We start from the raw sequence: 23,038 nt of genomic DNA, 5'->3' as shown, positions 1-23,038 counted from the left end.
ACAAGACAAGCAAAGAAATAAGAAAGGGTGTTACATACTCAGGAGAAAAGGCAGTCAGTCAAACCTGTCCTGTTTCCAGGGGTAATGACTGATGGAAGCAGCTACTATTATACACATATTCAAAGCTACAGTAAACACGTTCAAAGAACTAAAAGGAAGCCAGGTTTAAGTACAATACAGCACTAGTGCATCGAAAAATACAGAATCAATAAAAAGACAGAAATTATAAACTTCTCAAATTTGATGAAAAAACACAAAACTACCAGTTATGGATTGAATTCTGTCCCCCCAAAATGCATGTGGTAAATCTTAACCCCTATACCTGTGGATATAATCACGTTTGGGAACAGGGTTTGCTTTCTCATGTTGTTGTTAAGTGCTGCTCAGTCAGTTCTGACTCATAGTGATCCTGTGTACAACAGAATGAAACACTGCCCGGTTCTGTGCCATCCTCACAATTGTTGCTATGATTGAGCCCATCCTTGCAGCCACTGTGTCAATCCATCTCGTTGAGGGTCTTCTTCTTCTCTGACCCTCTGCTTTACATAATGTCCTTCTTCAGGGACTGGTTCCTCCTAAAAATAACATGTCCAAAGTATGTAAGACGTAGTCTCGCCACCCTTGCTTTAAGGAACAGTTTGGCTGTACATCTTTCAAGACAGGTTTGTTCATTCCTTTGGCAGTGTGTGGTATACTCAACATTCTTTGCCAGCACCATAATTCAAAGGCATCAATTCTTCAGTCTTCCTTATTCATCATTCAGCTTTCACATGCATATGAGCTGGCTGAAAACACCATGGCTTGGGTCAGGTGCAACTAGGTCTTCAAGGTGACATCTTTGCTTTTTAACACTTTAAAGAAGTCTTTTGCAGCAGATTTGCCCAATGCAATACCTTGTTTGATTTCTTGACTGATGCTTCCATGGGTGCTGATTGTGGATCCAAGTAAAATGAAGTGCTTGACAGCTTCAATCTTTTCTTCGTTTATGATATTGCTTATAGGTCCGGTTGTGAGGATTTTTGTTTTCTTTATGTTGAAGTCTAATCTACATTGAAGGCTGTAGTCTTTGATCTCCATCAGTAAGTGCTTCAAGTCCTCTTCACTTTCAGCAAGCAAGGTTGTGTCATCTGCATATCGCAGGTTGTTAATGAGTCTTCGCCCGTCCTGATGCCCTGTTCTTCTTCATATACCCCAGCTTCCTGGATTATTTGTTCAGTATACAGATCGAATAAGTATAGAGAAAGAATACAACCCTGACGACACCTTTCCTGATTTTAAAACACACAATATCCATTTGTTTTGTTCGAATGACTGCCTCCTAATCTATGTACAGATTTCTCACGAGCACAATTAAGTGTTCTGGAATTCCTATTCTTCACAATGTTATCCACAATTTATTATGATCCACACAGTCGAATGCCTTTGCATAGTCAATAAAACACAGGTAAACATCTTTCTGGTGTTCTCTGCTTCCAGCCAGGATCCATCTGACATCAGCAATGATATCTGTTGTGCTGCATCTTCTTCTGAATCCAGCATGAATTCCTGTTGCTGAACTGCTGCGACTGCTTTTGAATTGTCTTCAGCAAAATCTTACTTCTGTATGATATTAATGATATTGTTTGATAGTTTCCACATTTGATTAGATCCCCTTTCTTTGGAACAGGCATAAATATAGATCTCTTCCAGTTGGTTGGCCAGATAGCTGTCTTCCAAAATTTTTGGCAAAGATAAGTGCGCACTTCCAGTGCTGCATCCGTTTGTTGAAAAATCTCAGTTGGTATTCTGTCAATTCCTGGAAACTTATTTTTCACCAATGACTTCAGTGCAACTTGAATCTCTTCCTTCAGTAGCATTGGTTGTACTGGAAGTCCTGGCCAGAGCAATTAGGCATGAAAATAAAAGGTATGCAAATAAGAAAGGAAGAAACAAAACTATCTCTAATTGCAGATGACAGAATCCTACATACAGAAAATGCCAAAGAATCCAGAAAGGTAGTAGAGCTAATAAATGAATTCAGCAAAGTTGCAAGATCAACACACAAAAATTTGTTAGGCTTCTATATACCAGCAACGAGCAATTTGAAAAGGAAATTAAGAAAACAATTCCATTTACAATAGCACCTAAAAGAATAAAATATCTAGGAATAAATTTAACCAGGGACGTAAAAGACTTGTATGCTAAACCTATAAAACACTGCTGAAATTAAACATAAATAAATGGAAGAGCAAGATCCTATGTTCATGGGTTGGAAGACTTAATATTGTTAGGAGAGCAATACTATGCAAAGCAATCTATAGATTAAATGTAATCCCTGTCAAAATTCCAACAGCCTTCTTGGCAGAAATGGAAAAACCAATTCTCAAATACATACAGGATTCCAAGTGCCCTGAATATCCAAAGCAGAATTTAAAAACAAGAATAGGAGGTCTTACACTTCCTGATTTCAAAACATACTATAAAGTTACAGTAATCAAAATAGTCTGGTACTGGTAAATAGGGCAATGGAATAGAATTGAGAGTGCAGAATTAAACCCACACATCTGTGTTCAACTGATTTTCCACAAGGGTGCCAAGTCCATTCAATGGGGAATGGACAGTCTCTTCAACAAATGGTGGGACAACTGAAACTCCACATGCAGAAGAATGAAGTTGGACCCCTACATCACACCATATATGAAAATTAACTCAAAATGGATCAATGACCTAATGTAAGAATTAAAGCCATAAAACTCTTAGAAGAAAACACAGGATAATGATTTGGGGCCTAGTTTTCAACAATGGGCTCTTGGATATAACACCGAAGGCATGAGCAACAAAAGAAAAGGCTGGACTTCACTGAAATTAAAAATTCTATGCATCAAAGGACTTTATCAATAAAGTGAAGAGACAACTTACAAAATGGGAGAAAATATTTGAGAACCATCAGATAAGGCTTTAATATCCAAAAAACATAAAGAACTCCTACAACTACAACTCAACAACAAAATACAAACAACCCAAACAAAAAACAGGTAAAGGACTTGAATAAATATTTCTCCAAAGATATACAAATGGCCAATAAGCACATGAACAGATGATTAATGTTACAGGTCATTAGGAAAATGCAAGTCAAAACCACAATGAGATACTACTTCACCACCCAAAAAAAAAAAAAAAAAAAAAAACCCCGTTGCCTTCAAGTTGATTCCGACTCATAGCAACCCTATGAAGGCTATTACCAGAAAAATGAGAGGTGTTGGCTAGGATGTGGAGAAATTGGGACCCTCATCCATTGCTGGTGGACTGTAAAACATTGCAGCTGCTGTAGAAAACTGTTGGGTGGTTTCTCAAAGAGTTAAACACAGAATTACCATATGATCCAGCCATTCCACTCCTAGGTATATACCCAAAAGACTTAAAAGCAGGGGCTCAAACAGATACTTGTACACCAATGTTCATTGCAGGATTATTCACAATAGCCAAAAGGTGGAAACGACCAAAGTGTCCAACAACAAATGAATAGATAAACAAAATGGGTACGGCCCTAGAATAAAATATTACTCAACCATAAAGAGAAATGAAGCTCTGATACATGCTCCAATACGGATGCACCTGCAAACATCATGCTGAGTGAAGTAAGTCAGGTACAAAAGTACAAATAATGTATGATCCCACTTATATAAAATATCCAGAAGAGGCAAATGTATTCAGATCAAAGTTTATTAGAGGTTACCAATGTGGGTAAGAGGGTGGAAACTGGGAGTTACTGATTAAGCGGTACTGAGTTTCTGTTAAGAAAGTTCAAAAAAACTGGAAATGGATAGTGGTGATGGTTGCGCAATATGGCAACTGTAATTAATATCACTGAACTGTATATGTAAAAATGGTTGAAATGGCAAATGTTTTAAAAAGAAGCAGTAAAGGAGGAACAGAGGAACAAAAACAACAATCAGAGGACATACAAAAAAGAAATAGCAAAATGGCTAATATAAACTCAACCATATCACTAGCTACATTAACTGTGAACAGTCTACGAAACTCAATCAAAAGGCAGGCTCTGTCATTCTAGATAAAAATTCAAGACCCAGCTGTCTTAGATTCAAAGAAACAATTTGGCTGAAAGTGAAACAATGAAAAAAGATATACCATACAAACAGTAACTATAAGACAGCTGGAGTGGCTAGACTAATATCACACAAAACTGATGTTAGGAAATACCAGGAGAGACAAAGAGAGACATTTAACACTTATAAAAAGTTAAACACAACAGGAAGATACAATTTTAAGTATGCACACATCTATTAACAGAGCACCAAATTATATGAAGCAAAAATTGACCAAATTTAAAGGAAAAATAGACAATTCAACAAGAATAGTTAAAAATTTTACTACCTCACTCTCAGTGGTTGATGGTACAACTAGACAGAAATCAAAGATATAGGTGACTTGAAAAACATTATCAACTAACTCAACTAACATATATAGAACACTCCACCCAAAGACTGCAAAATACATTCTTTTCAAGTGCACATGGAGCACTCTCAAGAATGGCAAGCCACAAAAACAAACCAAAAACCAAACCCAATGCCATCGAGTCAATTCCAACTCACAGTGACCCTATAGGCATAAAAGGAATCTCAATAAATTTAAAAGGATTAAAATCATACAAAGTATTTTCTTAAACCACAAGAGATTTAAATAAGAAATTAACACTCACACACACGCAAAAAAAAAATTTGAAAAATTCTCAAATGTTTAAAATTAAACACACTTATAAATAACTCACAGGCCAAAAACAAAATCACAAGGCAAATTAGAAAATATTTTGAATAGAATGAAAACAAAAACATATCCAAAATTAACAGGATGCAGCTTGAGCAGTGCTTAGTGGGAAATTTATAGCTTTAAACATCTACAACAGAAGAAAGGTCTCAAATAAATAAGCTAAACATAGACTGAACAAGAAAAAAAAATGACAGACAAATTACTAAATTATCAAAATCAGTAATTAAAGAGGCATCACTACCAACCCTATAGAAATCAAAAGGCTATCAAGAGACTACTAATAAACAACTTTATGCCTACATTTAGGTAACTGAAATGGAAAAATTTCTCAAAAGGCACCAATTAACAAAACTGACTCAAGAAGAAATAGAAAACCTGAAGAGATCTATAACAAGTAATTGGATTAGTAATCAAAACTCTTTCCAGAAAGAAAAGATCAAGCCCAGACAGTCGCACTGGTGAATTCTACCAAATATTTAAAAAATAATACCAATCCTTCACGAACTATTCCAAAAAATAGAGGAGAGAACATTTCCAAATCTATTCTCTGAGGCCAATATTAGCCTAATGCCATAGCCAGATAAAGACATCATAAAAAAAGAAAACTACAGATCAATACCCCTCATAAATAGAGACCCAAAAAATGCTCAATAAAATATTAACACAGCAGTATTTTTTTTTTTAATTACACAATATGACAAAGTAGGATTTATCTCAGGAACACAAGGTTGTTTTAACAACCAAAAATTAATAAAACATACTAATAAAGAGCAAAAATTATATGATCATTTTAATAGACAAAAAAGTATGAGATAAAATCTAGCCCCATTCATGATAAAAATTCTCAACAATTTAAGAATAGAAGAGAATTTACTCAGCATGATAAAGAACATCTATAAAAAACCAATAGCTAACATCAAACAACAGCAATAGACTAAATGCATTACCCCTAAGATCATAAACAAGGCAAGGATGTCTGCCCTCACAATTTCTATTCAACACTGTACTGAAGGATCTAGCTAGCAAATAAGGCAAGAATAAGAAATTAAAGGCACAGAGGTAGAAAAAGAAGTAAAACTGTCTGTAATCACAGATGACACAATCTCATATGTGGAAAATTTCAAAAGTCTACAAACTAAAATCTGTCAGAACTAATAAATAAGTTTAGCAAGTTTATAGGTGTCTTGGTCATCTAGTGCTGCTAGAATAGAAATACCACAAGTGGATGGCTTTAACAAAGAGAAATTTATTTCTTCACAGTAAAGAAGTCCAAATTCAGGGTGTCAGCTCCAGGGGAAGCCTTTCTCTCTCTGTCAGCCTTCTCATCAATCTTCCCCCAGACTAAGAGTTTCTCCATGCAGGGACCCCAGGTCCAAAGGATGTGCTCTGCTCCTGGCACTACTCTCTCGGTGGTATGAGGTCCCCCCTCTCTGCTCACTTCCCTTTCCTCTTTATCTCTTAAGAGATAAAAGGTGGTGCAGGCCACACCCCAGGGAAACTCTCTTTATATTGGATCAAGGATGTGACCTGGGTAAGGGGGGTTACAATCCCACCTTAATCCTCTTTAACATAAAATTACAATCACAAAATGGAGGACAACCACACAATACTTGAAATCATGGCCTAACCAAATTGACACATATTTTGGGGGGACACAATTCAATCTATGACAATAGGATATAAGATCAACACACAAAATCAGCTGTATGTCTATGTAATTGCAACAATCAAAAAATGAAATTAACAATTCTATTCATAATAGCATCAAAAAGAATAAAATAGTTTAAAATAAATTTAATAGAAGTACAAAAGCTATCCACTGAAAACCACAAAACATTGTTAGAAAAATTAAAGATGATCTTAAAAAAAAAGAAGACATTCCATGTTCATGGATTGGAAGATTCAATATCATTAAGGCAGCAACTCTCCTCAGTCTGATCTATAGATTCAATGCATTCCCAATGAGAGTTCCAGCAAGTCTTTTTTGTAGTAAATGATAAGCTGACACTAAAAGTTAGGTAGAAATGAAAGGATCTACAATAGTCAAACTGATTCTGAAAAAGAACAAAGTTGGAGGACTAATACTAACCAACTTCAAACTTATTATAAATGTACAATAATCAAGACAGTGTGGTACTGGTACAAGGATAGACAATGCCACAAAGATCAATGGAACAGAACCGAGAATCAGAAACACTTTATTTATGGCCAACTGATTCTCCACCAAAACTATTCAACAGAAAAGGAATATATCCATCAAACAGTGCTGGGTAAATTGGATACCCATGTGCAAAACACTCAACTTAGACCTTTACCTTAGACCATACACAAAAATCAACTCAACATGGATTATAGTCCTAAAAACAAGGGATTAAACTATAAACCTTCTAGAAAAAAACAGGAAAATATCTTTGCCATCTTGGGTTAGGTAAAGAGTTCTTAGGTAACTGGAACACTTATGCACTGCTGATGGGAATGTAAAATGGTACATCCACTTTGGAAACCCACTTAAAAAACGGGCAAAAGTCATGAACAGATTTTCACCAAATAAGATATACAAATGGTATATAAGCATATGAGAAGATGCTCTACATCATTGGCCACTAGGAGAACGCAAATTAAAACCACAATGAGATACCACTACACATCCACTGGAATGGCTATAATCAAAAGAACAGATGATACCAAGTGCTGATGAAGATGCTGAAAAACTGGAACCCGTGATTTGGGACAGCCACTTTGGAAAACAGTTTGGCAGTTTTTTAGAAAGTTAAACACAAACTTACCATACAACCCAGCAATTCCACACCTAGATATCTACCCAAGAGAAATGAAGCCATATGTCCACACAAAGACAGGTATGTGAATGTTCATAACAACATTATTCATAATTGCCAAAAAACAAATGGAAACAACACAAATGTCCATCAACTGGTGAACGGATAAACAAAATCTGGTATAACCACACAATGGAATTAAGACTCGGCAATAAAAAAAAGAATGAATTCTTGATACACACAACATCCTGGATGAACCTCAAAAACATTATGCTAAGTGAAGGAAGCCAGACACAAAAGACTACACGTTGTATGACTCCACTTACATGAAATGTCTAGAAAAGGCAACTCTAAAGAGCCCTGGTGGCACAGTGGTTAAGAGCCACAGCTGCTAGCCAAAAGATCAACAGTTCGAATCCACCAGCCACTCCTTGGAAACCCAATGGGGCAGTTCTATTTTGTCCTATAGGGTCACTATTAGTCAAAACCAACTCAACAGCAATGGGTTATAGAGACAGAAAGCAAATCAGTGGTTTCCTGGGGCTGGAGAAGGGAGTGGGAATTAACTATGATTAAGCAGGTGGGAGCTTTTGGGGATAATGGAACTGTTCTAGAGCTAGTATGTGGTGATAATTGTACAAATCTATAAATACACTAAATAATCATCAAATCCTGCACTTACAATGGGCACATTTTATGGTATGTAAATTATACCTCAATAATGCTGTTAGAGAGTTACGACAAAATGGTACTGACCTAAGAATCATAAGGTTGTCAAAAGAAACTAAGCAGGTGGCCCTCAAGATTTGAGTAGATATAAAAACAGAATATATCGTATTTTTAAAATATCAGAAGTCAATGGGAAAGAGATGGATTAAATGGTGTGCAAACTGGCTTAATATTCAGAGGGGGAAAAAAACTTAAAGCTCCACCTCATAGTCTATGCCAAATAAATCCCAGAAGACCTGAGGAGGGCCATGCAAAAACCAAGGAAGGGGTGAAAGCAGGACAAACTGAGAGGAAGATACCATCAAACGCTACACTGACTTCAGGCTGAGGGTAAGTATATAAAGAGTGCTGAGAAATTCACAGTTAAAAATCACTCACAACGTATTAGAAATGAGCAAATAAAGCTGACCGTTCACAGAAGAAATCTAAATGGTCAGTGACAGACAAAAAAATGCTCAACCTTACAAGCATTCAAAGAAATGCACGTTAAAGTTCCCTTTTTAAAAAGCTTATAGAGGTGGCAAAGCCTTTGAAGAACAATACTCAGTGACACCCAGCTGTGGTGAGGGAGGACTCACCCAGTTGAAGGGTAGGTGAGGGAGAGAACTCTTCTGGAGGTGAACTGGGCAAAATGCACCATGCCTTCAGAACTCCACCTCCAGGGTAGCCCTCTAAGTTACCCTTCCCAAGGGAGCAACCAGGATGGAGACGGGAACAAGGGTCTGCATTAGAGCTTCATCAACTAATGAAAAGCTAGAAGGAATCTTAATGTGGACACAATTAAATGATTTAGAGAGCACACACAATAAATGCAGCCATTTATCCATTTCCAAAGAAATGGCAACCATGTACATGATCTAATGTGAGTTAAAAAGAATTCAATTATTTGGGGTGGGGGAGCCTCACTGAGCATTTGAAATAGGGCTAGTACGACTGAAGGAAGAAAATTTTAATTTTACTAAATTTGACTAATTTAAAATTTGAATAGTCATGTGTGGCTAGAGGCTACTGCATTTGGCAGCACAGCTCTCAGAGTAGCAACTTTCAGCCAAGACGGGATCTCGGCTGCCTTCCGCACTACACAAAACCCACCGATCAGGTGACAGTCACAGTGCTCAGGGGTGATAGATACACAGAGGTGGAAGTCACCACTACAGAGCATCGAGGGCCTTACCTCTTCCTCTTCTTCTGAGCCACTTTCTTCACTATCAGATCTTGGAGCTACTTCATACCTAGAACAATATTAGTGCTTTAATAGAAATCTCCCCAGACCTAGCATGATTCACTTTCCCTAGTAAACAGCCTGGTAACCAAGAGTAAGCAAAGCACTCCTGACGGCCACCTCCCCTGGAATGAGACCAAACTTCAACGCAAAACCCCAGCTGCATCTGGAATGTGAAGCCCCACTCACCCTGGGTTCATCTCGAGCCAGGCCTCCAGCTGCCCTGCTTTGGGGGCATCTGTGCCCGTGAGGATCTTCCCACTCTCCACATGGATCACTTTCACTGGGAGGTCACTCATCTGGCTGGTCTCGTCCAGAGGCTGAAAAAGATTCACACATGTGAGTTGAGATTCCACGTTCTCCATACCTCATGTATCCAGAAAAGAACAAGGTGAACCAGGGCCAACTTGTGAAGAGCCTTCCCAATTCCATGCCCAGAAAACAGCACACAAACAACCCTAGCGGTTGTGAAGAGGGTTTAATTGTATACTTATAATTCAGTAAAGGAGCCCTGGTGGCACAGTGGTTAAACACTCAGCTGCTAACCGAAAGGTCGGTGGTTGAAGTCCACCAGCCACTCAGCGGGAGAAGGATGTGGCAGTCTGCTTCTGTAAAGATTTACAGCCTTGGAAACACTATGGGGCAGTTCCACCTTGTCCTATAGGGTCACTATGAGTCGGAATTGACTCGACAGCAACGAGTAATAATTCTGTAGACATCTACAGCCCACTGATGTTAGATGTGTGACAGCTATTTCTTCAAGTTAACTTAATTGACACATACGTTTTAATTTTTAATTCAAAATTCCAGCGTATACAGCATGCACTCTCCCAGACTCTTGTCCTCCAGCCTGACCATTTCTTCCATCACAGGTGTCTGCTGTTTCCAGGCTCCCGGCATAAGAAAGAAGGATTTAGGTGGTTCTCCCCTTTTATACAAATGACCATACTGTTCACATTCTTCCGGCCCTCGATTCTGCCCTCTAATCCTGTATTTATAAACTTCATCAAGGGTCCTAATTCCCTTCTGTTGAACAACTACCGAGAATATTTGAAAAGATAAAACAAATGAAAGTCCTCCTGGCAAAAAAAACTAAAAAAGTTTTTTTTTTTTTGGCAACAAACATGGAATTCTTCGTTTTGAGATTCCAACTTTGGGAGAACATTCTCCCCCTTGCTGATGTCTTCAAATTTTCCTAGAGAAAACCTTCAGGATGAGGATAAAGCCCGCTGTGGAAATGTCTGTTTACATCTTCCGGGAATTTATACCTCCCTCCAAAATGCTGCACTTGCTGTCCACACAGTATGCCCAAATGGAAGGATAGCAGCCTCCTCGCACGTTAAAATCGCACCCTCACGAGCAGCCCTCTGTGGAAGGCAACAGTGACGTCCTGCCCTTTGGATGGGTTCTGCAGATGACCTTTAACCCCACATGCTCCCTGGGATTCCCCAGGAGAGTGGTTAAAGATGCTGCAGCTGCAACTCCCGCCCCCACAAATTCTGATTTACGTGCTTGAGGGTGAGGCTTGGGCGTCCCTACTTTTCTAAAAACTCCCCAGGAGATTCAAATGTACAGCGAAGGTTGGGAACCACTGGCTGAGACCAAGTAAAATCTAAAACCAACACCAAGCCATGCTTACCGTTACTAAATAGGAAAAGCAGCCACAGCAATTACCCATGGAATTCCCTGAACTGCACTTTCCTGAGCCCTTCAAATGGCCTTAAGGCTTTGTACGATAGTAAAATTCCAACATACATTCTTCCAAAAAACTTCCAGTATAACGTTTTTGATAAAATCGCTGGAAATAAATATGTATTTGAGTTCGCTGCTATAGTCATCCACTTCCAGGAATCACGCCTATAAGACCAAGTGCACATGGACACAAAATGTACAAGGGTGCTCACTACAACACTACGTGCAATGGGGAAGAGCAACGATGGGACCGCCCACAGCTGTGGCACACCAGAGCTGCTCAGGCTGTGTTCTCTGTGATAGCTAAAGTCAGAAGCCACCTAAACAGCTATCGGTTTGAATGATAAAATGCCATCTAATAAGTCAACACAGTAAAATGAAAATAGAACTATATGACTTGATATGGGAAGCTGTCCAAAATGGTCGAAGTGAAAAAGTCTTAGCTATGTCTCGGTTGACTCAAATGATCCCAAAACAAAACAAAGGATGTGTGTGTAAAGATTTCTGAATGGAAAAAGGACAAATATTTTATAACCTCACTTATATAAAAAGACAAGAATAGGCAGAAGTACAGGGACCAAAGTTTGTAAGTGCTTAGGGGTGGAAGGGAGGAGGAAGGCAGAAGTTAATTGTGAAGGAAAAATCACATTCATTAAGGGTAGGGTTGCACAGCTGATTACTGTAATTGCTTTTAATAAGTTATGCACTTCTAGAAAGTTGAACTGGCACTAAAAACAAACAACAACAATAAAATCTATACAGGATCAAAATGACAACGGCAACTCGAAAGATGAGATACAAAACTTGGGGGGCAATGAGTTTATGTTCACAGGGAAGGAACAGCTCAGAAAAGGAGGGTGAGAATGGTTGCACAACTCAAAGAACGTAATCAGTGAAATGAACTGTACATGCAGAAATTGTTGAATTGGTGTATGTTCTGTGAATATTCTCAACGACAACAAAAATAAATTATAAAATTAAAAAAAAAAAAAGATTCCTAAAAGGGTACAGAGAAAACCTAAACCAAGGTCAACAAGTGCCCATGGGAGAGCAGGTGTGATGGGGGTTTTTACTTTTATTATCATTACAATTTTTTCCCACAGAGAGTATTACATATACAATTTAAATAAGCATCTCTGTCACACAGTGACATGAGAAAGAATAAGGTAATTGTACATGAGGTAACTTGGAAAGGCATCTGTAACACAATGCTAGGTGGGACACACACAGAAAAGGTCCCAGAGCAAACACCCCAACAGTTAATCCTGGCTTCCCTGTGGGAAGTGGGACTGAGAAGCCAGGGAAGTATGTAAAGGAAAATGCTTATTTTAAACGTCTAACTTGGTAACCATTTCTTTCAAGCGAATGTATTAAGTGAGAATGGCTGCCTTCAGGAGGGACGTAGGAACGGCACACAGGAACAGTGACCCCTCTCTGTGTCACTTGGTACATGAGTCGGAATCAACTGCTCTGTTTTTTTTTAATGAGTTAGCAATTCTAAATCTACTTTCCCTGTATCTAAGATTAAGCAAATAAGTAAATATATCGTGGCTAATGAAAGCCAGGTTTCCCAATGTCACAAATAAGGGAAAGGGGGAAGGACAGAAATAACCCTGTGGTGTTGGATTAGAATTGGAGGTATCAGTGTGAACTCAAGGTTTTTAATATATATAAACAAAAAAGGAGACATGTACGTATACACACATCTATTTCCTAGATCTTTCCACTGAGAGGCCCCAGATGCAATGACGCCTCAGCAGCAAAAACCACACCTAAAGTCACATCTCATATGCATGTGAAAACTGGACAATGAATACGGAAGAATCAATGTCTTTAAATTATGGTACTGGTGAAGAAACATGGACTAGCTAAAGAACAAACAGATCTGCCTTGGAAGAAGTACAGCCAGAATGCTCCTTAGAAGCAAGGATGGCAAGACTTCATCTCACATGCTTTGGACATGTTACCAGGAGGGATCAGTCCCTGGAGAAGGACATCATGCTTAGATATATGGTCAGCAAAAAAGAGGAAGACCCTCAATGAGGTGGATTGACACAGTGGCTGCAACAACCGACTCAAGCATAACAATGATTGTGAGGTTGGCGCAGAACTGGGCAGTGTTTTGTTCTGTTGTACATAGGGTCACTATGGGTCAGAACTGACTCCACAGCACCCAACAACAACATGCAACAGAGACTGTATGTAGCCCACATAGCCTAAAATATTTACTACTTTTTTTATAGAAAAGGTTTGCAAATCCCTGTCCTATACTTGTACTAATAAATAGGAAGGAAGGGAAAGCTTTTCCTTACTTTCAGAAAGCCAACTAATGCAGGAGCAAGGGACTCAAAAACCACCACTTTGTAACCATCACAGCGAAAATTGATACAGGCAATACAATCCATGGATACTAAAACTAGTGGGTGGAAGTTTGAGAAGCTGCAGTCTATTTACATAGTCTCAAGTACCTCCCCACAAGGTACCTGGTAATTACAAAGGAGAAAACTGCTACTTCACAGTGGATAAGCTGGCAGACACCACTCTAACCAGGTGATCAAAGTCAACATCAGCCTAGTGACGGACAAGTATACATGATGCACCTCCTGTGGGATGCAATGAGGACACAGCATGACATTGGGGTATTCCTGCCAAAATCGCAAGGGAACCTCAAACACACCCAAACCAAGGGACACTGAACAAAATGCCTGGCCTGTTCTCTTCAGAGCTGTCAGGGTCCTAAAAGGCAAAGAAAACATGAGGAACTGATCGAGATGAAAGGATGCCAATGTAACATGTGATCTGGAACTTTCTTTCTCTGTGAAGGACATCAGAGGGCCAAGTGGCAAAATCTTAATAAGGCCAGTAGATTAGATAATACTACTGCGTCGATGTTTGTTTCCTGATTTAGATACTTGGGCATAAGCTATGCGAGAAAATGACCTCATTTTTAGGAAATACGCACCAAAATACATGGAGGTAAAGGGGCATCCTATCTGCAACTTACTGTCGAATGGTTTAGGAAAAAAAAAATCACACGTGCAAATGCTAACCTTTGGGGAATCTGAGTACAGTATATAGTTCTCTGCACTATTCTTACAACTTTTCTGTAGATCTGAAATTACCTGACACGTAAACAACGTAGCACATTCACAGAAGAAGCCATGGAAGGAGGTACAGCCAACAGCTAACAGTGTTCCCTCTGAGGAGTGGGATGAGGAGGGCGTGGAGTGACGGGAAGGGGACATACTTGGATTCTTACCATGCCCATATACAGCTTTTCTAACTTTCTTTAAAAAAAAAAGTAAAGGACAAAACAGACCCGGGTTCCGAGGCTGGGCTTGCATTTCCGAGAGAAGCCCTGCTTTCTCACCTCACCATCCGGCCCAATTGCAGGAGTCTGTCCTTCTGCGTTCTCTGCCTTCTGGAAGTAAGTAAAAAGAGAACCACAGTCATGGCTGATCTAGGAGGTCTAGGCAGAGGCGACACATGCGAGAAATAGCCAGACAAATCCTACCTTCTTTTTCTTTTTCTTTTTTTTCTCCTTGGCAACCTGGGCGGCCTTGTGCTGCCGCACCAGCTCCGTGAGGTTAGCCACGTACTCATCTGTCTGCTGCAAGAGGTAGGCCAAGCGCTTGTCCTTCTTCTGGTCGATGAGTTTGCGGTACCCCTCTTCGTCTTCAGCCTGCGCAAGTGTGCAGGTTTATGGCGCTGGTGTGCGAGACACACGCATCCACCAGCACCCAAGGCAGGAAAATTCATAGTCAGGAACCCCACTGGGGAACTCGGGGGTGCTGTTAACCAGTGACCAGATGCACACTGAAGGGGCTCTCAGCTGGCACCTGGCACTGGGCTATGGGCCCTTCGCGTATCTATTGGCTTCCCCTTCAGATAAGTATTTCCTGAACACCTACTGAGGACTGGCCCCTGCCAGGAGCCATTTAAAAAGGCAGTTAGCAAGTCTTGTCCTCTATGTCCACAAAACACACCCCAGAGCCAAACCCTTCTCTCCACCTGATCCTGACACATCCTTCTCACAAACCCCTGCAGCAATCCTCCCCATCTTTCTAAGAATAAATCAGATCATGTCCCCTCACAGCTTAAACCTTCTCAAGGCTCCCCATCAAGGTGAGAAGGAAATCCAAAGCCCTCCCTGTGGTCTGCAAGGCCCCAGGAGACCCACCCTCCTGAACTCTCTGGCCTCCCCTCCTGCCACTCCACCACACTGTGCCAGGGACACAGGCCCACTTTCTGGTCATCATACTTGGCTTTTCCCCCCTCGGGCTTTTGGCCTTGTGTCCTCGCTCTCCCATATCTCTGTATTCGTGGGTCATGTGGCACGTCCGCTCTGGGGCCATCCCTCTCACCCCTCTTCTCTACCCTCCTTCTGCTTCCTTTCTTCACTATCCAAAACTGCCTTGTTTTGTTTCACTCGAGTGTCTGTCTCTAGAGCAAGCACAAGCCACATCAGGGCAGGGGCTATGTCCTGCTCACTGCCATGTCCACTCATGAATAAGCAGTCAGAAAAGAAGGGCAGGGTGGGCAGGCAGGGCCTCCCATCTGTGGGTCACACTAGGGAGGCGGTGTCATCCCCACTTTACATAGGAGAACACAGACCAGCCACTAACCAGCCCAAGAGCATGCATTCAGAGTGACCTGGAAACCTAGCAACCAGGTCAGAGAGAGTAAGGAGCCCAGCTCTCTCTTACTCCCAAACCTGGGCCCTTCCCTTCCCTCTCACCTGCCTCTAACTCTGAGCACAAAATGCCTCAGTGTAGCACCAGGAAAGCCCTGGTCCCCGAACCTCAGAGATCAGAAGGGACCAAAGCCACGAAGGTGGGAAGGTTACCATGAGCCGCCGCATTCTTTCCTTCTCGATCCTTTCATTTTCTTTCTTCTGTTCCCGCTCTGTGTTGGCATGGTACGTAGCCACTGCCTTTGTGAGTTTCTGGATTTTGCCTGTGACTGATCTGTGATATTCTTTGAAATCCTTGGCATGCTGAAGAATGCTATTGAGGTATTCCTGCAGGGACACACACAAAGAAGATGACTGTTTGGGAGAAATCACTGTAATGGTCTCCTCCCAAGTGAGGCAGGGAAAACTTCACAGGTAGCTGGTTTTAAAAATCAGGGGTCTTAAGACAATAAAGTGATATGGTTTGCTTATTGGGTTCAGTTTCTTCTGTTTAATGATAAAACGTGGTGCTGGCGACTGCAGTGAGAAGGGCCCTCGTACACAACAGGCAAGCACACCACTTTGGTGGGACAACCTGGCGTTGCACACCGAGGGCTCCAAAAATGCCCCTGCCCTCCAGTCAAGTTATTCCACATCTAGGAAGTTACTCTAAGGAAATATCATAAGCTGGCAAAAAATAACACTAGGTGTTATTTTTAATACTGGGAAGTGGAAAATGAGCTGCATATTCCCAGGGAAATGATGACATGCATGACTGGATGCTAGACCGACTGAGACAGAATACAATACAGACATTAAAAGCCATGTTTCAACAATATTTAATAGGTAAATAGGTGTTAAATTAAAAAAAAAAAAAAAGATTTAACTGTGTATACTATAAATCTCAGTTTTGATTAATATACTCAAAAAAAAGACTAGAAAAATATATACCAAAATGTTAACAGTGGTTAACTTTGAGTGTTACCTTTATGCCTGCATTACTTTAAACCACACCAGTAATAGGCACTGACTAGAGAAAAACTTTAGTAAACACAAATGATCAAAAATAAACAGAGTCAACCCTAAATCCTACTTGATTTGCAATTTTAGTCTCCTTGAGGGATCTCGTAAAACCTAAATCAGATCAGTCCCTCTACTACCCTCAACCCTCCATGGCTGCTGCCTCACTGAGAGCAAATGCCAAGTCCTCCCTGCCATACACAAGGTCCCATATGACCTGCTCCTGTCACCTCCCACTCTCCTCACTCACTCCACTCTAGCTATACTGGGATTCTTGCTTTCTATGACACACATGGGCCAATCCAGCCTCAAGGCCTTTGCACCTCTGGAAAACTCTTTTCACCACGTGGCTTCCTCCCATGGTCTCGGTTCAAATCTCTCCACTGAGAGAGCTTCCCTGAGCATTCTAACAGCTGCTCGCTCCTTCATTCTCCATTCCTCCTTTATTGTTTGCCTCCCAGCATGTTATGTGCAAACTTGATTATTGCCTGTCTTCCCCTTACCAGGAGAGCACAGATTTGGTTTTGTCCAGCAATGTATTCTTAGAACCTAGCATGCTGTTGGAAACCCTAGTGGCCCAGTGGTTAAGAGCTACAGCTGCTAACCAAAAGGTCAGCAGTTTGAATCCACCTGGCACTCCTTGGAAACCATATGGTGCAGTTCCACTCTGTCCTATAGGGTCGCTATGAGTCTAAATCGACTTGACAGCAACGGGTTTGGTTTTTGGTTTAGCATGCTGCTATGGTGAACAAGAAACATGTGGCATGTTTAGAAACAAAAGGGACGCAGGCACACACAGGGCAGGGCGAGCCACGCGGCAGTCCAAGGGCCTACCTGGTGCTTCTGCCGGCGCTTGCGCTCCTGCTCTATCTTCTGCTGCTTCTCCAGCTTCTCCGTGATGCGGGCCTCACGCAGGGACTGCCGCTTGCTGCGCTTGTAGGCCTTGGCGTTGAGGGCTGTCTCAAGGGCCGTGTCCCTCCTCATGCACACCACCACCTCTTGGCGCAGCTTTAGGAAGGAAGAGGAAAAACTGGCTATGGGTGTGACTTCGTGACTGCCACAAGGAAACGCAGTAGTCAGAATACTGTGCTTTTATAACGAATCCTTTTTAAATGCCTTAAGCACCAAATCCATGTGTTTACAGGATGCCTAGAAGGTGACAACAGGCAGAGCCAGCAAAGATCAGGACACTCAGCAAGACAGTCCTCCTGTGTCTCCAGCTTTGTCTTCCCTCAACCACACATGACATCTCTATGCGTCATTCAAAAATACAATAACCTCGGAAGTAGACCCATTCACGTCTCCTGCTTCATGGTGGCAACTGCTGCCTTAGAGAAGGGACACACTTATCCATCATGCAAATGACCAGTGTCCCAAGTGTCCCACCACCATGCAGAAGGAGAAGAGGGTGCGACAGTGAGCTAACAAGGGCGGGTGGTTGTGTTTGCGTCCACCAGTTGATAAGCATCAGCTGACAGAAAGGCCCCTTGTCCTAAAGCATGGGGCTGCACGCCTGAGCCCCACCTGCCTCTGGAAGTTCAGCAGCCTGAGGGCCTTGAGCTCAATGGTCGCTTTGGTTCGCAAATCCCCGGCCAGGGACCCGGGAAGGTTTTCAAGTTCCTGAATTCGGTGTGCGATGCGAGCCTGCAGCCTGCATGCAAAGACAGAAAAAGGACAGGAGGTGAGAAGCCTCATCTGTTTACAATGAGCCCATCTGGTCCCTTCTTTAAAGCTGCTGCTTCCCGAAAGATCGATCCCAAGAGGCTGGCGGGTCCCGAGGCAGAAAATGCCTCAGAGCAGGCTGCTGACCATGACACAGACCGCAGAGGAAGGCAACCACAAGGGGGTCCTTATCCTTATGACCATGCCTCAGGGGCCACAGCAAACAGGAAACCAGATATTTCAGCAGCGTGAGTGCAGTCTCTGGAGTCAGGCAGACACAGGTAAGACATGGGGCCAGTAGTGCCTCAGTGTCCTGATCTAGAAACTGAGGGACCCTTAGAGCGACGCTGAAGGCTTGTTCCCAGTCTTTTGCACATATTAACTGAGCTGTCAGATGTAGAGCTTCGGCGCTGAACAAGGTCAACAAAGCTGTTTATTGAGCTCATAGCCTCGTCTGGAAGGCCATAAAGGAGTGGAAAAAGTAAATAACCATGGTAATTCCAGAGATGGAAGTGCTTCGAGGAGGGGGCCGGAAGTGAGGGAGATGGGCAGGACCTCTACCAGGGAGTAACCTCAGTAGTGAAGTGGGAATGACCAGGAGGAGCCCATGCACAGCTTGTGCAAAGGCCCTGGGGCAGGATGAAGTCTCTCTTGTTAAAGAAAGAGAGAAATGGAAAGAGCAGAGAAGGCAAGGATAGAGCAGTGGGCAGGGGAGGAACAGAGAGGAGTTTACTGGACAGATGATCAGAAGCTAGAAGAAAGTTTAACCTGAGGAATAGATCTGATGTAAATTTTTGAAAGGTACTTCAAACCGCTATTTAAAAAACAGACTGTATGGGCAAGAGTAGGAGCAGGGAGGCCAGGGGGTAGGTGCCGACCAGGTGGTAGTGGTGGGGGTGGGGGTGCCAGGTACTGTTTCCCCGAGTTTGGAGAGGGAAGCTGAGAGGATTCACCAAGGAGACATGGGGCAAGGGAGGGCAAGCCGGGGTCAAGGGGGCTACAGGACTGGTGGCCCAGAGCTGGTGGATGGCAGGTGCACGGGAATGGGAACAGGAGGAAAAAGAGGCAATGTGAGGGCTGTCTGGATAGGTCAGGTTCAACGTAGCTGCAAGTCGTCCACACAGAGCTGGTGAGAGGCGCCCAGCACAGGGCCTGGAGTTCAAGGGCACGTCCCAGCTGGAGACGCACTTTGAAGACAATCACTCCGCACAGATTTACCGATGAATCTGGGGATACAACCACGAACAAGGTACAGTCCCTACCCTCATGAAGCATCTATACAGCAAGGGAGGCTACCCCAAGAAGTGAATGATAAATACAATGGGAACTAAAAAAAGGATGAGCGAGGTGCTTAGGGCACCCAGCAGTAGGCGATAGTGTTACAGGACCTACTCTGTGCTGGGCATCTCACACAGCACCCAGGGCCAGGGAAGCCTTTGGTAAGTAGTCACCCCCACCCCAAAAAAAACCCACCAAACTCAAGTCACCCCACCAAAAAAAACACCAAACCCGCTGCCATCAAGTCGATTCTGACTCATAGTGACCCTATAGGGCACAGCAGAACTGCCCCATAGGGTTTCTAAGGAGTGCCTGGTGGATTCAAACTGCTGACCTTTTGGTTAGCAGCCATAGCTCTTAACCACTACGCCACCAGGGTTTCCAACAGTAGTCACAGCTACTAATAATTGAGATAGGTCCATGTAAAAGCTTGCTAGGAGGTTGTTTTGAGTGTTGATATACCAAAAGTTGGGTAAATGCACCGTACTGGCAAGGAAAACCAGGCACTTTCCCTCCAATGTTCTTCCATGCAATCTGTACAGAAGCAGTTCTGCAGAATCTATAAGAGTTCCAGGTGCACTTCTTCTACACCCCAGCAACGCCCCTTTTAGGGGTTTATTCTGACACGTGCATAGATGCGGAATTAGAGATACACGTGCATTTGCTACAGCGTTGTTTGTCCAAACGTTAAAAACAACTTTATGTCCATTTGGAGCCCTGGTTGCATAGTGGTTAAGAGCTCGGCTGCTAACCAAAAGGCCAACAGTTCAAATCCACCAGCTGCTCCTTTGAAAACCTATGGGGCAGTTCTACTCTGTCCTATAGGGTCGCTATGAGTCAGAACCGACTTCATGGCACCTAACAACAACAATGTCCATTTAGTCAGGGGACTGGCCACAAGACAGAACACTAGGAATCCAGAAAAAAAGGACAGAAAAACTATGTCAAAAAGAAAGACCAGATTTGCTGGCCTGACAGAGACTGGAGAAACTCTGAGACTATGGCCCTCGGATACCCTTTCAGCTCAGTAATGAGATCACTCCTGAAGTTCACCCTTCAGCCAAAGATTGAACAGGCCCATGGAACAAAACAAGACTAAAGGGGCCCATCAGCCCTGGGGCAGGGACTGGAAGGTAGGAGGGAACAGGAAAACTGGTAATAGGGAACCCAGGGTTGAGAAGAGGCAATGTTGACATGTCGTGGGGTTGCTAACCAATGTCATAGAACAATGTGTATACTAACTGTTTGGTAAGAAACTAGTTTGTTCTGTAAACCTTCATCTAAAGTACAATTAAAATAAAAAAGAAAAATTCTTTATGGACAGGTGGGAAATGCTCTCTAAGGCACATTGCTGTGTGTATAACAGCATGCATGGCCACGTACCCTGTGGCGGAAATACAAATAGAATTGCTCCAGAAGGATACACAACAAACCCAGAACAGCAGCTGCCTCAGGGCATGGGAGCTGGATGTTTGGGGACAGGGGCGGGAGGGTGATTTCTCACTGCATGCCCCTTAACCTTTAGACGGATGGCCCACACAGGTGTGTTTCAAGGCTGACGGGCTGGGGACCGGCATCCGGGGGACAGATCCAGGTGGCAGCGCCCTCACCTGTACTCCCGCTCCTGCAGGATCTCCACAGGGTCGAGGCCCCGCGGCTTCTGGATGGGGGTGATGCGGCTCTGCTTCTGGTGCAGCGGCACCATGGGGGCAGGCTGGGCCGGCTGCCCCGGGGACTGCGTCTGGGGCGGCATCACCGGCGAGGCAGCAGGCGGGACAGCGGGGGGTGCAGGTGAAGGGCGGCCCGTCGGCTGCGGGGGGATCAGCTTCTGAGGTGTGCTGGTGGGGGCAGCAGCATTTGCCATGGGTCCTGGGTAAGAGTCAAGCAGTGTTGAGTTCCCAGTGTGTTCTGAGTGGAACTGAAAAGCCTGCTGGCTGCTCACTGCCCTGAGGACAAAGTCCTTCCTGAGGCTACAGAGTTCCTTCAAGGCCACACCCACCACCTCTACACTCCACCACAGTCCTTCTCACGCAAGGGTCTTCTTCCTGCCTCGGGTGCTAGCCTCCTCTAGATCTCAGCCTAGACGCCCCTTCCTCTGAAACCTCCACTGACCAGAGCTGTTCCACGTGCACATCTGCTCGGCCGAGAGCCAATCTGAGGTCGGTCTTTCTGTGCTGGGGCCTCTCAGGACCAGCATTTTCCTGTCTCTCACCTCCTGAGGTCCTACCTGAATCCAACTGAAGAAATTATCTCTTCAATGCCCATCATAAAACCTCAGGCTCCAAGAAGTCAGAGAACGAGTCCAAGACCATTTTGTCCACTTTTCTGTGCCCAGCAGATGAAGGAGCCTCAAGCAGTTACCGACCGACCGACTACACGGAGCACTACAAAGTCAACAAGTGGGCTTAACTGCTCAAGGCCAAAGGCCCAGAACTTCTAAGAAGAGAAACCCTGTGCCATCTCCCGGTCTCCTGCTGACAACCAATGTGCACTGGGAGTGCATGCCATGCAGGCCCCCTGACACAGAACAAGCATGCCGACACCCACCCTGCCCCCGGGAGACTACCCTAGTGGGGGAAAGAAAACCAGAGCATCAAGCACTACAACATGTGATAAGGGCTCTGATGGGGACAGCCTAGTCTGGGAGGTCAGCTCAGGCAGGCTCCCCTCAGAGGGGTGACCCACCACAGACATGCTTGAGACGGTCTGGTAGTTGAATCAGGTAAAGGAGCCAGGGCTGGGAGAGAGCACCTGCAACAGAGCCAAGAGCACATGCCAGGGCCCCGGGGGGAAGGAAGCCGCACTGGCGGGAGTAGAGCTTCGTGGAGCCCAGTCTGGCCGAATGGGGTGTGTCAGTGGGAGCGCGGAAACACAGAAAATCATACGCCGGCAGGGCCAGGTCATTCTGGGCTTGGTGGGCCACATGAAGGAGTTTGGTCTGAGGGCCAAGCCAGGAGGGAGTGACCACACATCTGTTTCAGAAAGACGATCTGACCCGGGAAGCAGCACCACCAGGGAGCAAGTGTGGAAGCAGACAGGCTGGTTCGGAACACCTCAAAATCAAAGCCAGAGGACCAAACAGTCCACAACTACTTTAAAGCAAAGATGAGAAGGTAAAGGGGCAGGGAAACTAGGTTACCGGAAACGGAACAGCCAGAGCAGAAATGATGAGAATGTTCACGCACTGTGAAGAATGTCACCAGTGTCACTGAACAATTT

The 23,038-nt window shown here is 43.4% G+C and overlaps 1 protein-coding gene across 5 annotated transcripts in view; it reads right to left on the bottom strand.

Annotated features, from left to right (window-relative positions):
• The window catches only part of SMARCA4 (SWI/SNF related, matrix associated, actin dependent regulator of chromatin, subfamily a, member 4), a 105,354-nt gene that overhangs the window by 58,853 nt on the left and 23,463 nt on the right, over positions 1-23,038 (bottom strand). For all 5 annotated transcript variants that reach the window (XM_049876906.1, XM_049876908.1, XM_049876909.1 and 2 more), the window contains exons 6-13: positions 21,430-21,688; positions 18,404-18,530; positions 17,714-17,887; positions 16,034-16,207; positions 14,702-14,869; positions 14,558-14,608; positions 9,685-9,815; positions 9,448-9,505 (exon numbers count right to left, since the gene is read on the bottom strand). In XM_049876906.1, the coding sequence (XP_049732863.1) occupies positions 9,448-9,505; positions 9,685-9,815; positions 14,558-14,608; positions 14,702-14,869; positions 16,034-16,207; positions 17,714-17,887; positions 18,404-18,530; positions 21,430-21,688 (1,142 nt within the window). The remainder of the gene's footprint in view (positions 1-9,447; positions 9,506-9,684; positions 9,816-14,557; positions 14,609-14,701; positions 14,870-16,033; positions 16,208-17,713; positions 17,888-18,403; positions 18,531-21,429; positions 21,689-23,038) is intronic.

This window comes from Elephas maximus, chromosome 3 (genome assembly GCF_024166365.1).
Source record: "Elephas maximus indicus isolate mEleMax1 chromosome 3, mEleMax1 primary haplotype, whole genome shotgun sequence".
NCBI classification, from domain to species: domain Eukaryota; kingdom Metazoa; phylum Chordata; class Mammalia; order Proboscidea; family Elephantidae; genus Elephas; species Elephas maximus.
Note: the sequence above shows the minus strand (reverse complement) of the source record. Positions and strands in the feature narration are given on the sequence as shown.